At 39.5% G+C, this 17777-nt stretch overlaps 2 protein-coding genes across 4 annotated transcripts; both read left to right on the top strand.

Moving 5' to 3' along the window:
• The first annotated feature begins 611 nt into the window (after positions 1-611).
• On the top strand, positions 612-12085 carry LOC101485256 (mitochondrial fission factor homolog A). 2 transcript variants are annotated; one of them, XM_004570525.5, is made up of 7 exons: positions 612-766; positions 1360-1580; positions 1671-1849; positions 4330-4421; positions 4557-4727; positions 10167-10242; positions 10687-12085. In XM_004570525.5, exons 2-7 carry the CDS (start codon positions 1364-1366, stop codon positions 10816-10818), a joined length of 867 nt encoding a protein of 288 aa, XP_004570582.1. In that variant the 5' UTR covers positions 612-766; positions 1360-1363; the 3' UTR covers positions 10819-12085. The 2 variants fall into 2 exon arrangements, with proteins under 2 accessions (XP_004570582.1, XP_023010127.1); XM_023154359.3 differs by having other exon boundaries at positions 617-766; positions 1398-1580.
• Positions 12086-12137: 52 nt separating this feature from the next.
• On the top strand, positions 12138-17745 carry zgc:110269 (putative flap endonuclease 1 homolog). Of its 2 annotated transcripts, none has more exons than XM_004570527.5 (11): positions 12138-12427; positions 13156-13222; positions 14040-14142; positions 14334-14388; positions 14499-14560; positions 14658-14794; positions 16044-16104; positions 16230-16361; positions 16449-16594; positions 16725-16869; positions 16979-17745. In XM_004570527.5, exons 1-11 carry the CDS (start codon positions 12346-12348, stop codon positions 17033-17035), a joined length of 1047 nt encoding a protein of 348 aa, XP_004570584.1. In that variant the 5' UTR covers positions 12138-12345; the 3' UTR covers positions 17036-17745. The 2 variants fall into 2 exon arrangements, with proteins under 2 accessions (XP_004570584.1, XP_004570585.1); XM_004570528.5 differs by having other exon boundaries at positions 16275-16361.
• The last annotated feature ends 32 nt before the right edge of the window (positions 17746-17777 follow it).

Consider the following 17777-nt stretch of genomic DNA (forward strand, 5'->3'; position numbering starts at 1 on the left):
TCACAGAGAAAGAGAAAAACAACTAGTAGATGGGCCTTATTGAGTAACAGTTTTCCTGTATAAAACAATATCCTGTAAATGCTAACCGTGGTATCAAAATATCACAACAGACATCATCCAGAAACTGCTGACAATCTACAATATCTATCTACAATACAAAAGGTCCAGCTTCATTAAAATGCAAGTTTCATTTCCATCAGACTTTAAACCTGCACTCGAAGTAAACCATCTAGCCACCAAAACACCCCAGTAACAACTGGCCGGTTGGTGCATTTTTAACCCAGACATTGAAGCAAAGTCCCGCATCTTAATCGGCCCTAGTGTGACCCACACACAGACTATTTACCCCACACACTTTGTTGGGATGTGGTCACCCTGACCACCCTGTTTTCTTTTTTTCCCGTGACGTTGGCTACTTTTATTTGAAATACATTTTATTTTTGCAGTTCAGACAAATTAACTTATGTGACAATAAAAATAAATAAGAGACGACCAACTTACGTAAATAAAGCAGGTTAAACTGCCAATTTTAAATGTCCATTGGTTTTCACCAACTCCTGCGGCTCTCGGTGCACTTCATAGTAACCGCCCCGGCGGTCACGCGGGGTAGCGTTAACAGCTACACCCACACTAACTAGAAGGGTTGAGAGCTTTCGCTGAGTCCGTCTCGGTTGGTCCTTTGAGGAGCCCCTGATGCTATTTGTATGACAGCCCGAACAGCGTGTTGGCGCATGTCAGTTTAAACCCAGGTGGTAAAACCATAACGGTGAGTATTGACAGGACAGACCTCTGGCTAACCAGCATGTCAGTGCAGACAGTCAGCGGCTTACAGCGCAGCGTTTAATAAGCTAAAATCGATAGCGTCGTCTGTTAACGCTTTTCAAGCATAGCGACAAGCTAGATTGCTAACATACAAGCTAGACATGGCGTCTTATGTGGATTTTCACTCAGTGACATTGAAGCGACGTGCCAGCAACAGCTTCACCTCATGTCGCTGTTATGTAACGACGTAACATGAAATGCTATTTCTCGTAGTGTACTCATTAGCTTGGACCTAAACCCACTACCTTACACCGTCTGGAGCAGATGCTTTTTGCACGGGCTAATGATCGTGTTTAAAGTTTAGGTAGCACCATTTGCTACTGAGCTAATTGGCTAAATTCAGGGTTAACTGCAGCATGTGTTTTATTGTAAATTGGCATGTAATAAAAAGGTCAGGCAAGATATGAGCCTTGATGTGTTATTTAAAATGGGGCATTAAGTTGAGCTTATATTTTTGAACTCTTAGCTGCAGTCACACCCACACTGTTTGGTTAGTATCTGTGCGTTTCATTTGTTTCCCATTTTGTGGGTTATCAGCTGGATGAGTGGGGCAACTTTCAATACCCCCTCTGCAGAGGTGGCTGAGATGAATCGCATCCATTTTGAGCTGGAGTATACAGAGGGCATCAGCCAGCGCATGCGAATCCCAGAGACCCTCAAAGTGGCCCCAGAGAGCCAAGCGGGATCCATACCACTTCAGCAGCCTTTGCCCACTCACACAGCTCTGATGCAGGTTCCTGAGAGGATTGTTGTTGCAGGTGAGGATGACAGTTGGCAGTCATGTTTGAGGTATTATGTTTAAAACATGTATATGCTGTATAAAAATTTCATGGCCAATTTTTCTGTAGGGGATGAAGGGGATCCTCGATTTGCATGTCCAAGAGACTTGGATCTGATTCAGTCCATTCCTCCTGTGGACCTCCTGAACATGAAGGCCCCTCCACGTGTCCTCACCCTTACCGAGCAGCCTCTGGATTCGCTTGAAACAGACCAAACTGTCAACTCGCAGCGCAATCCCAGCCAAGCGGTACGTTTTCTTTCAGAGTAATCTCAGCTTCCTTCTCAGAATATTGAATTTTCTTCTCTCATTATATTCAAAACTTTAAGTGGATCCATAATGTAGTGGTATACTATATTTGCCTTATGCTGAAATTATGGTTCAGCCGTGTTAGTGCATTGGGACTATGCTGGCACTCCATTGGCTTGTCTACTTGCAGAGAGTGTCTATTGTCGATTGAGGCACTGTACAAAATATGTGGTACAACCGGTCTGCGGGCTACTTTTGCTTGTGCTGTTGTTGGTATGTCAGTCAGCTGCTGAGAAGCGTGAAGTTATAATCTACAAAGAGCTGAAGTGGTACTGAGTGTTAAACAATGTAAAGTATTAACTGCACCCACTGTCTGTACTTCTCATGCGCTATCTTTTGGTCTGTGATTTTTTTTTTTTTTTTTTTTTTTTTTTTTTTTTTTTTTTTTTAATTTTTAATTTTTTTCCTCACAATCCTCCCATTCCTAGTGAACTCCATTGCCGCTCCCTTCCCTGTTCCAGCCCACTTGTCAGTCAATCAGCATTTGACTAATGCAATTGGGATTTTGGAAGACGGCACATAAACATGTTTGCACACTATTTATAGCGTAGGGATAGTCCTGGTAACTAATTTCTTAGTCAAATGAACAGGGGATAAAAATGTGATTAACTGACTCGTCTAAAACTCAGATATCAAGTTATATTTGAGAACTGTATAAGGTCTAAAACTCAAAACAAAAGAGTTTTAAATCATAAATCCCATTCTTGATTTATGAATCAGCACGGTGGTTAGCACTGTTGCCGCACAGCAAGGTGGTCCTGAGTTCAATTCCACCATCAGGCTGGGGTCTTTCTGTGTGGAGTTTGCATGTTCTCCCCGTGTTTGCGTGGGTTCTCTCCGGGTACTCCGGCTTCCTCCCACCGTCCAAAGACATGCAGCTTGTGGGGATAGGTTAATTGGATAATCCAAATTGCCACTAGGTGTGAATGTGAGAGTGAGTGTGAATGGTTGTCTGTCCCTGTGTGTTAGCCCTGCGACAGACTGGCGACCTGTCCAGGGTGTACCCCGCCTTTCGCCCTATGACAGCTGGAATAGGCTCCAGCGCCCCCCGGAAAAGGATAAGTGGAAGCGAATGGGTGGATGGATGGATTTATGAATCATGCTGCTTAATTGTACGGCACCTCGCATCGTGCATTATCAACGTTACATGTTACACTCCAGACTACGAAGAAGGAAAAACACTTAAACCTATGTTAAATATAATATATAAATGCATTACTACAAAGGCAAGTTCACGTATTATTAAAATGTGACAAATTAACAGCAGAAAAACCAATGAGTTAAACAGAAAAATGTGGTGCATTTTGTCGATCATTATGAATGATGCACGCTGTTCAAAAATTCATGACAGTGGTTGTCATGAATTTTAATAAAAGTTAAAATCTAAAATAACAAAACAACAAATAATCCAGCCACCCCCCTCCCAGGCCAGGTGATTAAATATAGTCTGTACAGCAGGTCCTGGTTCTACCCCAGGGCCTCCTCCCATTAGGAAATGACCAGCAGAGCACCTTACCCAGGAGGCGTCCTCCTCAGCTGGATGCTTTTGATGTGGAGGAGCAGCGGCTCTACTCTGAGCCCCTCCCAAATGACTGAACTCCTCATTCTATTGCTAAGGAAGTGCCCACTGACCTTTTGGAGAAGGCACATTTTCACTGCTTGTATCAGCAATCTCATTCTTTTGCCTTTAAAAAAACAGTAATAGTGTTAACAAAGAGATCAGGCCGAGATGAGCAGATTTATGGCCTTTCTCAACAACGATGCGCCATCTGATGGCAGGTGGCTGCATAGCAATTTACCTGCATTTGGCTTCAATCAAAATTTAAAACAATTTAGATTACACTACTAGTACGTGTGATAATAGCGAAGAGTAGTTGTCTAGTCAAATAGTCCTGCAAATCCCAACTTTAGGGAAATGTTTATGCAAATGGACATGGTTGCAGTACCATATATTACACATCTAAAGTGAAAGATTCCCCCCCCCACAGCATTATTTCTACTTTATTAGTAATATCAGTTTAGATATTCCTTGATGGTGGTCTTGAAGGTGTTGCTGACATTTTTTTACAAAAACTGCCTGGAGTCGTGGGATTTATGAGACGCAATGAAAACTGAACGTGATTATTTATTTATTTTTTAGCTTTAAGGACTGTCTTTGTGCTATGCTGCACTTCTTCCCATTTTGATTTCTCCATGGAATATGGTTTGTGGTTCTTAAGACACAATAGAAAAATAATGCATTGGTAATTGGTGAAGAGTCATTAATAATCACACATTCTTCTGTAGGAAAAACGTCAATCAGGTGGCCAAAAATTATTTTTCCAGTCAGTTTGGCTGAACTAAGTGTGGTTCATCAATCAGCAATCATGCGTTGCTACAAACTGAGCTTAATGTTATTTCAAATTTGTATTTAACAACAGGCCAGCTTTCATGGTCGGCCTCGAAGGGAGCGCAGCGCGAGTGAGAACGTATCCGGCCGTCACAGCAGTCAGATCAGCAGAGGCGATGTAAGGTACGACCACAGCCACGTTTGAAACGCTGCTTCCCCACCGCTGCCTTTCCAATGTAAAGCTTTCTTTCACTCTTGGTTGATTTATAAAAATGTCTTCTTTCTTTTAATGTTTCTCCCCACCTATCTCCCTGCCAGTGTAACCCCTTCCCCTTCTGCCCCCCCAGTCCGTTTGTGTCCTCCCCTCTGTTCCCCCGAGGATGCAAACATCAACCTGTTTACAGCTGCTGGGCTCCTGTCGTACATCCAGTCAACAACACGCCGTGCTTACCAGCAGGTCCTTGAGGTCCTCGATGACAGCCATCGCAGGTATGTTTTTTCTTTATTCATTTCTTTTTGGCTGAATTTATTACAAATCTTTGCACTAAGAAAGATTGTTAAAGAAACAGATGATTGTTGTGGGGAAATTCAGGAAAAAGTCATGAGCATGAGTTTCTTATTAAAAGAAGTGACATTTAAAACTCTCATACGTCACAGTCCTGGCGTCCTGACTTGTGTACATCCCCCTTTGTTCAATGTGTAACTTACATGTTTGACGACTTTAGTTCACAAGAAAGAAATAATAATTATTTTTCCTTAACGTGACTTCAGCAAATAGCAAATACAAGCCCAATTCCAAAAAAGTTTGGTCACTGCTAAATAAATAAATAAATCGAATGCAATGACTTGAAAATCTCAAACATGTGTGTTTAATAGGGGTGCAACGATACACAAAATTCACGGCTCGGTTCGGTTTGATACTTTGGTGTCACGGTTCGATATTTTTTCGATACAAAAAAAATGTTCATGCCTTTTTAATTTGTTATTTATTAAAATTATAAATATATATTTTAACTCAAAAGTACAGTTTTTAAATTTAATGTTGCTGAAACAAAAAAGTAATAAAATAAATATATCTCAGGGCTCGCAAAATTTCAAAATCCCTGGTAGCCCTTCAGGCAGGGACTCTTCAGTTTTTGGTAGCCCAAAATAAATTTAAGTAGCCCAAATAAAAAAGAGAGCAATTTTTGATTGATGTTTTGTTTCCTGTTTTGTTTCCTTTACAATATTATACATTAAAGTATAATATTGTATAATTATATAATGTTAACTTCTTATCTTGTGCGTGTTTTTTATTTTGACAGCGAATACGCACCTGCGGACCACTTATGTGCAGCCCTGGTTATATAGCTTGTCATATTGCAGCCACAGAAATTCTTTTGTCCATGAAACCATAAAGCTGCACTTTCTTTTTGCCTTATAGTCTGATTTGGTAAGCTTTTCTTTGGCTGTCACTTCTTCACCCTGACCTGTCTTATTTGGCTCAGCAGAACTAAAATATATATCCTGCTGCTTTTACACACGCACTCACATAAGCTCAGCGATTCTCTGCGCGATCAACCTCTCACATGTTTAAGCTGCTGGAGATTTCACTTGTCATGTTTGCTAGTAAGCTAACGATTAATAAGACGATGTCAGAGGAATTGGTGCACAAATTATCATCACTCACCAATCAGTGCTGTTGCTCTCTAACACAGTTCGTGCGATTGCAAAGTGAAAGCAAAAAACAAGCGCAAATTCAAACGCGATTTCAATATGTCACATATTGACAGTGGATCACCGATGCCAATGACATAATTACCCAGCTACATTTCTGAAAGAATGCAAAAGCATTGACATATATTTTCCTTCCTACAATAGCCCGACGGGCAGGGCAGAGATAGATTTTGGTAGCCCGACTGGAAAAATCGCTAGCCCCGGGACGTTGGGCTAGCGATTAGGGCTGAACGATATATCGCATTTGCGATAATATCGCGACATGATCAAGTGCAATTTTCTAACCGCAAAGGCTGCGATTATACTCTGGACATGTCCAAATTCATGGACTGCATCCTCCTGAGGCCGCATTTGTAGACCGATTACGTCACAGCGACGCGCCGAAGGCTGTCCAAATTACTACCATATCCCAGAATTCATAGCGCGGCCCAGCCAAACTCCAGTTTCCAGCAATGGCGGCCGCTACTAAGTTTTAAAATTACTCATACTAATCTTTCTGGGTCACAAAATAAACTTTTAACATATTTTCAGGCGAGAAAGTAGTTGTGTAAACATCAAATATCTGCTCGGTTTATCAAGATATCCCATATTTGCAAAAGTGCTTCGACGTTTTCAGAGGCGTCTGCTACCCACCAGCTCGACAGCTAGCCGGGAGCTCGAGGGTTACTGATGCGGCCGAGAACGGCACAACTCCCGGCACATAATTTTCAGATCACCGCGGAGTTTCGCTGCTCGGGTTAAACGTAATATATAAGTCACTTAGACAACCTAAAAATGTTATTGTTGGGCTTTTTTCAGTGTTTTGTTTGTTCGTGAGTAAATCGGTTTGGCTGAGATTAAAGTTATTAGATTAGATAAAATAAAACTTTATTAATCCCCCGGGTGGGTTCCTCCTTGGTTTTCACACAGCTGACTAAACGTCAAACAGAAAACTTATTAAACAGAAGTATGAGACAGTCGAGAATTTACACCAGTGTCTGGTTATATTTTAGATAGCAAGAAGCAGACGGCCGAGTTTATTAAACTCCACCGAGACAGCGGTGACGCTAATCAGAAGGCTAGACCGTCCAATTTCACGCCTTTAAACTTTAAAGGCGTGTTTGTGTGTGTGTTTATACAATTGCTATTATGTTTGCACTTTATGTGTAATGTTACTGACTGCAGAGATCAGTAAGATATGTGTATTTTTTATTTATTAGTTTTATTTATTTAATATTATTTTTTAATTGAATGACTGTCTAGTAGTTCACAGATGTCGAAAAACTGAGTGTGGTAAAGCCACTGATTTTTTTTTTATGTATATTTCTGCAATCTGCACATTGTACTGACTTTCATTTTAATGTTTACACCAGGGTTCCTTGTCAGCACTTTATGCTCAGATGTTTGTAAGCTAAAAATAAACTATTGTGTATGTTCAAATATACTGTTGTGATTGAAGAAGTTAAATAAAAATGTCAGTCATCAATTCATGCATCACCTCATGTCATCATAACAGAGGTCTGTCTTCCAGGAAAGAACAGTTTAAAATTAATGTAATATAGTATTGGCCATACTATATGATGTATTGCTTGTCTTTGTTTAATAATACAGAAGACAAAGACCTTAAAAAATAATCGCATATCGCATCGCAATCGCAATATTGGGGCAAAAAATCGCAATTAGATTATTTTCCATAATCGTTCAGCCCTACTAGCGATTTTGCGAGCCCTGTATCTGATTGAGGAATCACTCATCTTTGGAAAAGAGAGTTTATTACAGAGAAATGGCTCTTTCCAAAATAAAAGCTATACTATACGCTTCTTCTGGGCTATATTCTCAGCAGCATATTAAACATATCAGGTCCCCATAAGGAGAATCAAGTGCTAACGGCTGTCTAAATGACTCGGGTAAATTTGTAGCATGCATGCTTGTTGTTTTTGTCTGCTTCCACTTGTCTTTGCACTAGGATGATGTCGGAGTAAATGTGCAGTCATATTCGTTTTGTTCCCACTAGTGCTGTCAGCGTAAATCTCGTTGAAATGACGTTAATGCCACAACACGGCAAATCTCCGTTAACGAGCTACCGCGGATCGCCCCGTGCATGGGGCTGGACGGCCAACACGTTAACAAGCTAACTGCGCTAACACACTAGTTCCCACCAATGTAATTGAGCATTGCGTGGCACATCCAACATACTGTTTTACTTTAGTCCATGACGCGCTAACCTTCAGGGTCATACGTCACATGAAAACCAAAATAATTCCAAACGCCAGATCTGAATGAGGGTGGGGGAGGTTGCCATTTTTTTGCCATGTTGCAAGGAGAGCTTAACTTCTGTCTCGCTAGCTTGCCCTGCGCTCAGTGAATGTGCGTTCAACTACTCCGCCTAGGCTGCACTGTCGAGCGCAGATCCACTGAGCGCTCAACACAGACAGCATCGTCAGAAGGAAAGTTGATAAAATAAATTAAAAATGTTGTATTGTTCGATACATATGCGTACCGAACCGAAAGCACTGTATCGAACGGTTCAATATCGATACGAGTATCGTTGCACCCCTAGTGTTTAAGTGTGGCACCAGTGTCTCAGCACGGTCAGCTTTTCACCTGACCTCACACACGCGTCTCTCCTTCTGGTCTTTGACATCACTATAAAGAAGGGAAGACCTCATTAGATTAATAACCTTTACCTGTCCCTCCAACCTCTCTGGTACTGCCCCTTGAGCTCACTGCACCATGCCTTCCCTGCAGCTGAGCCAGGGGGAACCACACCTCCGCCACAATTAGTTCATTTTGAATTTGATGGCAGCAACACGTTAAAAAAAACCAAACGGTTGAGACAGGGTTATGTTTATCACTGTGTAGCATCCCTCTTCTCTTAATAACAGCATGTAAATTTCTGGTGATTGAGGACAGCAGATACTGCACTTTTGGGAGAGGAAAGTTGTCCCATTCTTGTCTGATAGAGGATTCTAGTTGCTCAGCAGTCCTGGGTCTCCTGTGTCACATTTTTCATTTCATGATGCTCCAAATGTTTCCAGTCAGTTCAACACTGGTTTAGCATCGTCTTGCTGAAGTAAACAAGCATTCTCTGAAAAAGATATTATCTGGATGGGAGCATATGTTGCCCAAATACCTGTATATACCTTTTAGCTGTAACTGTGCCTTTCCACATGTGCAAGCTGCCAGTTCCATAGGCACTGATGCAACTCCATACCATCAGAGATGCAGGCTTGTAAACTGAAAGTTGATGATAAGCCAGTTGGTCCCTCTCCTCTTTAGTCCAGTGGAGGTGGCATCCTTGTTTTCCAAGTGGAATTTCAAGTTTTTCACCTGATCACAGGTTTCCACTTCTGCCTTAAGTTACTTTTGTGAATGTAATGGTGAATTACACACAGTGATTTTAAGTGTTCCTGAGCCCAAGCTGTGATTCCCATGACATGTCTGTTTTTAATGCAGTGCTGCCTGAAATTCTGTATTGATTTTCAGCTGTTTGACTTGATTGGAGATTTTTGTCAGAATGTCAGTTTTTTTAAAACGATAATGAGTAGTTCCTCCAACGGTTTCTGTTTAGTACCACTTACATTTCCAGCCTTTTGTTGACGCTGTCTCAACTTTATTAGGATGTGTTGCTGCCGTCGAACACAAACTGAGCCAGTTTTTTTTTTTTTTTTTTAATGAGTTTGTTGGAACATTTGACATGTTTTCTATGTTCTGTTGTGAATAAAAAATGGTTTTCTGGGATTTGCAAATCATTGCACTTTGCTTTATATTTTACACAGCGTCCCAGCCTTTTGGAATTGGGGTTAAAGTTTTAATAATCAGAATCAGAATACTTTATTGATCCCTGGGGGAAATTATTTTTTGTTACAGTGCTCCACTGTAATACAAGAACATCTTTGTAATGTGTTCAGTTTCTGAGCTGAGAAAGAAGTCAAATATAAATGTTATTACCAGGGATGAACCAACTTTTAAAAGAACAATTTGATCATAGCTGTTTGTTGTTGTTGTGTGTCATTGTTTCAAAGTCTGTGAGCCCTTTACCACACTGTTTTAAGCACAAATTCAATCAGATTAACATATGAAGCTGAGCACATTCACCTATGGCTGAGGCCAGCAGTCATAGGTGAATGTGATCTGCGGGTATATAGTGAGTAGGCATCAAGTTGAATACTGGTCACAAAATCATCGAATCCCTCATTAAGGGCCTGAATGAAGATGTGTTCATCTCCACAGGACACACCTGGATCTGGCCCTGGATTTAAACCCTGATGAGTCCGGCTTAGTGGATGCCTCCTCACTGAGACGACAGGTAATGTCTCATATGCTTGCTTTCTGCATGAATGAAAAGGGGCAGGTGATGCATAATTTATGTATTGTCCCAATGTATTTATCTTACTTTCAGGTTTACGGTAAACTCTGATATAATGTATAGATATGGCTCCTTTTGAAGGATGCCGACAGAGCTGCACGCAGCAAGTGTTCAGTTACAGTTATTAGACCCTCGACTCTAAATAAACAAAAATAAGGAACACAAATACTAACTGAAGAAGTAAAAAGGTATACAGAGATTTTATTTGAGAGTGGGAGTATTGTTTAATTGTTAGTGGCTATATTTCTCTGTGCACTGCAATGAAACACAGCCAAATGTGGAGATTTCTCTGCGCATGTTTCAGTAAATCTTAGTTAGGCCCAGTACAGGGAGTGTTTCGCCTTTTTTAAAATGTTTTTTAAAAAAAAAATGTTTTTTTTTCAGATTGTGAAGTTGAATCGGCGTCTGCAGCTGTTGGAGGAAGAAAACAAAGAACGCTCAAAGCGAGAGGTGATCCTGTATTCTGCCACCGTAGCTTTCTGGCTCATTAACACCTGGATCTGGTTCCGTCGCTAGATGGAGTCTCCCAAAACACTGGAAACCAAAGCAGTTCCCTGTTAAAGACGTGATCACTGATTTATAGCAAATTCTGTATGGAGGTTTATCCTAAACAGGTCAGCCTCGGCACTCATGAGGTAAAACATGAGGCAGAAAAACATTGTTTTCTGTTTGTCAAGTCGATGTGACAGAATTTCACAGTAATCGTGGGCCTAGTGTCTCGCAGCACTAAAATTAGAAGTAAATGATTTTTTTATAAACTGCCGAATGACTGGAAAGCTAAAGCACAATGACAATGCAGCTGAACGATTTAGCAGCAACAACAACCACTCCAGTTAAGGTAATGCTATCTCCAGCATGTGTCCTATTTGTGAAGTTTACTCCACTGTCAAACCTATATTTTTGGTTGGTTTGGATCAGCCGTAAATGAAATACGGTACAAATTACACAAACAACTGTCAGCTCCTACTGATAAATAGTTTATGCAAATATTACTGTTTGCACCTCTAAACTTGACAAATCCATTGCACATAATGAACTGGTGTTACAGTTGTGTAAATGAAATCTTTTAACCTGAACAAATTATTAGATAAGTGACAAATGTTTTGGGAACCATAGTTGCAAAACTGAACCTGACTTTTCTGTTGAAAGCAGGTCATAAACTACCATTCTTCCAGAAGTGTCAAACTGAACCGATTGACTCTAAAGATGCCATAACGCTGACCCTTCGTTACTGGAAAAACTTCTTGTGTACATTACAGCATTTGAAAAGCCTGTCTAATCTGTCTTTAATGTTATTTATTTTAACGTTTTTGTCTAGGGGTTGTGTCATCTTGATTATTTGCTAACCAAAGTAACAAGGGTAGGGTACTGTGAAGTGCTGTTTTTCCATGCTGTTAACTCATCTTTGTTCCCACTAAGTCACCTGCAATATTAAAACATGGAATATGACATTTTATACATAATTTAGTGTGATACAAAGAGCCAGTGTGTGTGTGATCGTCCAATGAGAAGAGGTCGATCTGGTTGAAATTATTAAAAAAACAAAAAAAAACCATTTTATTTTGATAGTAATATAAATATGTATTTAACGCAGGTTTATTTATCACATATACTACTGAGGTGTCAGCAAAGAGTTGCTGTTAGTTTTTCTTTGAAGTCTGTACCTACATGTCTCACTTAAAGCTGGATGTTGGAGTTAAAACTTTAAATTATTTTGTAATATAAGAATACACTTGATGTTTGTAAATATGTTTGCTGTAATAAAAGATGGATGTCAGTTTCAGCCGTGTGTGTGTTCAGCGCTGACTCCAACACTCTCCATTAGGTGGCAGGCATGCAGCACCAGGAAGAAGAAGATGATGATGTGTTTTTAACTTGAAAGGCATAACTTGAGAGACGTCTTCAATTAAAACTTTATCGATAATCTACTATCCAAGGGATCCTGCTCTAATTATCTGGGAAACTCGACTTAACTCACTTTAAATCACTTTTTCGCCTTTTTTCCTGGAACACGAAGAGGAAACTGTCGGTGGTGACGGCACAATGGGGATCACTAAACTGGCTGATTTAATACGCTCAGATGCTCCTGATGCCATATCGTATAAGGATATCAGTGACTACACAGGTACAGACACGATCGGTGATGGTTTCAGCAGCAGGTCTGACTCTGTTAAGGAGGTCAGCTGCTAGCCGCTAATGTTAGCACTCTCCCCCTAGCTACTAGCATCGCTAGCTGTAATTATAGCACCTGACATTAAAGAAACGGTTTTTTTAAGTATTACCAGTCCACGTACCACGAATTAAAAGCTACTGCTATAATAATCAGGCTTTCCGAGGTAGTAATTAATAACTTACCCGCGTCCGCACTATTTCTCTTATGTTAATCAGCTAACTCGACAGTCCAATCAAAACATCTGTATCTTAGTATTTATTTTAATTCAATGTAACTTTATTAGTGCCGAAAACACACACAGCATTGCGTGACAACTGTGTTATTAATACTATTCGCCTCACACTTTGAGCACCATGACACAAGGAATCAAATGTTATCTGAACTGTATATGAAGTTGTCCATAGTCCAGCTCTGTTTACTGCTGAGAAAAGCCATAAAAGAATAGGCAAAGCTAATCCTACAAGCAATTTATACAGTACAAATCAGCGCTGCACAAATTCCTGACAAGTAAACGGAGTACAGTATTTGACTTGGCTTAATAGTGTAGATCATTTCAAGTGCGTTTAGGTGAATTTAATCAAGTGTAATTTGAGTGGATGTTACTGAAAAGTAATTAATGTCTAAGGGCAAATTTAAACTGTTGTGTATTCACGCTGCTGTTGTATTACTATACTCCACAGGAAAAGTAATCGCACTCGATACCTCTATTGTTGTAAATCAGTTCCGTGCAGCAACGCCTACACTGAGGTAAGCATGATGTGATGCTGTTCTGTTCTGTTAAACTGAAGTAAACGTTATTTTTTCTATCTCTTTACTGTTTATCATGGTGTATTAATTCCTTATATCAAACCTGGTACACTGGGTGCCTAGAAAAATACAAACACTTGTAGAATAGTAGACATTTGAATTAAAATAATCCTGCAATAACATTTCTAAAGATTTTAATTTTTTTTCTTTCATTCATTTCACTTAATTTGTTCTTTTAAAGGTTGCACTGTGTTATCAGTGCATGAGATTAAAAATATTAGAAAGGGCTTACAAAAATCACCACATCCTGCAACTATACAGCCAATTAGTGTAAACAAGACCTCACTGACACCAGTAAAATACACTCACTGGTCACATTGTTAGGTACACCTTGCCAGTATTGGGTTGAACCCATGTTTATCTTCAGAAAAACCTTAATTCTTTGTTGCATAGATTAAAGAAGGGGCTAGAAACATTCCTCAGAGGCTTGCTGACAGGAGCGGCACCTTGTGTGGTCTTCTGCCTATCTTCTTTAAGGTTCAGCGTGTCATGCTCAGATATGTTCTTCTGCATACCTTGGTTTTAACAAATGATTATTTGAGTTAATGTTGCTTTCCTATGGGAAGCAGTCTGGCCATCCTTCTCTGGCCTCTGGCATAAATAAGGCGTTTTCACCCAGAGAGCTACTGCTTTTTGGATATTTTCTCTTTTTCAGACCATTCTCTATAAACCCTCGAGGTAGCTGTGCAGGAAAAAGTCTTTCTATTCTTATTTGTCTGTGTATATTTGTGAAATGCTCTTGATTTCTCTTCTTCAGCCCCCTCACAGGTCTCTTCTTTCGCACACTCACTTTCCTGGAACATGGCATAAAACCGGTCTTTGTGTTTGATGGAAAGCCTCCTGGAGAAAAGAAGGCTGTTGTAAGACACAAACCTGCATGTATAGTTTTTGACTTAACATGATACTAAACATTTCCTGGCATGTTTAAGAACACTTTAGGTCAGAGAGACTAGTCTACAGTAAATATTTTCAACGTGTAGGTAAATTTGATCACTGCCAGATAACAGAGATACAGACGGCTGTGACTGATTGAAAATTGTTGTTTCTGCAGCTTGAGAAGCGAGCCCAGACAGCAGGTAGGAATTACTCAAACTGGACGGGCACAGGTAGGTCTGTGCAGAAAATGCACAAAGACTTGAGTTTTCAGTGGTTGTAGAACAGGGGTGATCTACTGGGAATATTATTTTGATGTGTTTTTCCTCTGTGCTCACTGCAGCGTCATTACAGACTAAAGAATGTCTTCAGCTCCTGAAGTATCTTGGTGTACCTGTTATCCAGGTACGACCTGCTAAGTAATGAAAATGTTTGTGCAATATTTCATCTCTTCTTCCTCCTCTGCAGATTTCTCTTCATGCATGTCACTTTTGTCTCTCAGGCTCCAGGGGACGCTGAGGCACTGTGCGCTCAGCTGGTGAGAGAGGGAACTGTGCACGCTGTGGCCTCAGAGGACATGGACACGCTGCCGTTTGGAGCCAATATTCTTATTCGTCAGCTGAATGCAAAGAAGGACAGGTAGAAACTGTGCAGCTCACTTTACTAAATTTGTTTATATTTAAAAATAAGAAATATTTCAAAGGTTTGCAATGGTTGTTGCATTAATTTAGTGTTCATGATCAGATCCAAAGCTTTATGAGGCTCTCATACGTGTTTTTACGTAAATTATTATGTCAAATGATTAGAATCTCAAGTTATTGTAATAACCTGCTCACTTGCACTAATTTTCTGTATTTATAGTAGATGAGACGGAGCTCCATAATGACTGTACTTTCTGGCAGCAGGTGGTGAACTATTTTAAACCACAGCCACAAGTCTCACAAGAAAAGTAAAGGAAATCTGCTCCTTACTTTTTCTTGCAGACAGCAGTGGACTGTCAGACAGAAAAGGGCTGCTCGCAGCTCATTAGCAGGTAGTTTACACTCAGTTTCTAAGCCAAGTTGAGATGTGGTGTAAAATATAAATAAAAATAGAAAGAAAACATTTGGAATTCTTATAAGTATGATATTAATTTCAAAATGGGTAAATATATAATGTTGAAACTTCATGCTAGCAAAATCTTTTAGAAAAATTAGCACTGCTGCAGCAAAAGACTGGTTAAAAACAGCTGGTGTAGATACATAAAACATTATGTAGGAGTAGCCAGTGGATAATGGATTGTTGAAATGACTCCACTCTACACCCCTACATAGTTTTATTCATTCAAGACATTTCGAGTTATCGTTTTTACAGACAGAATATCGCGCACGCAAATGCTACCAAAAACATGACCTTGGCGGAGATAACAAACATTAATCCACTGAATTTGCTACACAAGAAAGCTGAAAGCTTTATAAATGGATGAACTACTACACGTCTTAAGGTTTTCTGATATCGTTGATCACTCACTTTGCTGATAACATACAAAGCACAAAATAATCTACTTTTAAACTGTACTCAGAGAGATACAGTATCAACTGAGAACAAATGGCATGTTTGATAAAAGCAAATATTATTATTTTTTAAAAATCTATATATGTTACATGTATGGAATAGTTGTGTATTTCGCTAAAATGTTTAAAAATATAGGGGTAAAAAATATAAGAGACGTTATCATTGTATATGAAACATTCATTTTCATGTCTTTTGTTTGGTTACTTATTCTTAATGTATTATTTCTGCTCGTCTTTGTTTTGGTTTTAGATTGTGACATCTAGTTGTGAACTAGTTGATCTAGTTGAACTTAATGTTTTATTTACGCTCTTTTTTTTTTTTTTTTTTTTTACAGTAAAGTCATTGAATACTCCTTACCTAAACTATTAGAAAAACTCCAAATTGGTCATAAGGAGGTAAGATTGAAACATTTAGATTTCTCTGAAAGTATGTAATTTATTATAATATATCTGTATTGGACATACTGCTATAGAAATGAACTTTAGCTGTCTTATTCTCTTATTTTGTATTTGTCTGCCAGTTTGTTGACTTGTGTATTTTGCTCGGCTGCGACTACTGTGAAAAGATACCCGGTTTGGGTCCTAAGAGAGCTCTGACCCTGATCCAGAAGCACCATACCATAGAGGATGTGGTTTTGCATATCAACAGAAAGGTATCAGATGGTCTTTGTAGCTTTGGCTTTACCTCTCTTACAAAAGAACATGTGACGTCTAACAAGCCAGTGATATCTGGCCTTTAGACCCATCCTGTTCCAAATATGTGGAAATACAGAGAAGCAAGGAAGATTTTCTTGGATGGACCACAAAGCTCAGCTCCCGAGCTCATCTGGACCGAGCCAAATGAGGAGGCCTTGGTTGAGTTCCTCTGTCACACCAAACGAATTAAGTACGTTTTTTATTGAGCTTTTCTATTGTTCTTCTTATAGTGTGTGTGTATATATATGTATGTGTATGCATATATAGAATGAATGAAACTATACATATGAAAATTGAAAGTCATCTTTGTTTGATTTTAGGGAGGAGAGGATCCGTAATCGAATGGTGAAGTTCCGTATGATGCGGGAAAATAAACGGGAGGAGAGGGAAAAGGAAAAGGCAGAGGGTGGTGGGAAGCAGACTTGCATTAAGGACTTCTTTAGGGTTACCAGAAAGCGAGTGCAGGTGAGCTCAGAAAACAGTGTTGCAAATATAAATCAAAATGTGTGCGTTTTTAGGAATAAAATGGTAAAAATAACTTGAATAAAATTAGCTTTTCTTACTTTACCTCTAGCCTGTGGACAATGCAAGCTCCCCAACCAGCAACAGAAAGAGACCAAAGTCAAAATAAGCATGTGCCAGTTGTCTACGCCACAAGGATGGGAGTGTTCATCTCTCAGTTCATCTCTGTCTGGACATCTCAAAAAATTATGGACCATTTCAACATGCGGCTTATCTGTCGTCCCAATCTTGAATATGCACCATAAGAGAAATGTTATTCTGTTCATTTGATCTTGGGTTACGGTAATATTTTTACAAATGTAAATATTTTTATAGGAAAAAAATCTTTTTTTACAGGATTTATCTTATCAAAGTGCCTTTTACTTTTTAAGAAGAACTCAAAATAGGCATCACACAAGACAGCTCCTCTGACAGTACAGTAAAGTGATCTCATGTGAACAGTATGATCCACAACAATGGAAATCACTGGGTAGTTCTTCAGTGTGTCCAGCAGTTTCCTGCAAAGCCACCAAGAAAAGCAGAGCAGGAGGTGGATGGCTATGAAAGGGAACAGTGTGATCACTGTCAGGGAGGCCAAAACTGGAGACAGCGGATGTCTCATCTCTAGATATTCAATGAGCACCTGTTGTGTAAAGTGTGCCAAGGCAGGGACCAAAGACTTGAATATTAAAACATGTACAAGTGGTATCATGTCTAAAAGAGACACTGAAGTGTTTGAATAAATGGAAAAATGTGTAGAATTTATGTTCATGCTCTTTGTTTTGTATTTTTATATCAGTTTCAGTTTGCCTTTTTAAATTAAAGCAATCTTTGACTGTGTTTTGTTGCGCGATGTGCTTATGAGCGGATGG

Source organism: Maylandia zebra, linkage group LG18, assembly GCF_041146795.1.
Source record: "Maylandia zebra isolate NMK-2024a linkage group LG18, Mzebra_GT3a, whole genome shotgun sequence".
NCBI lineage: Eukaryota > Metazoa > Chordata > Actinopteri > Cichliformes > Cichlidae > Maylandia > Maylandia zebra.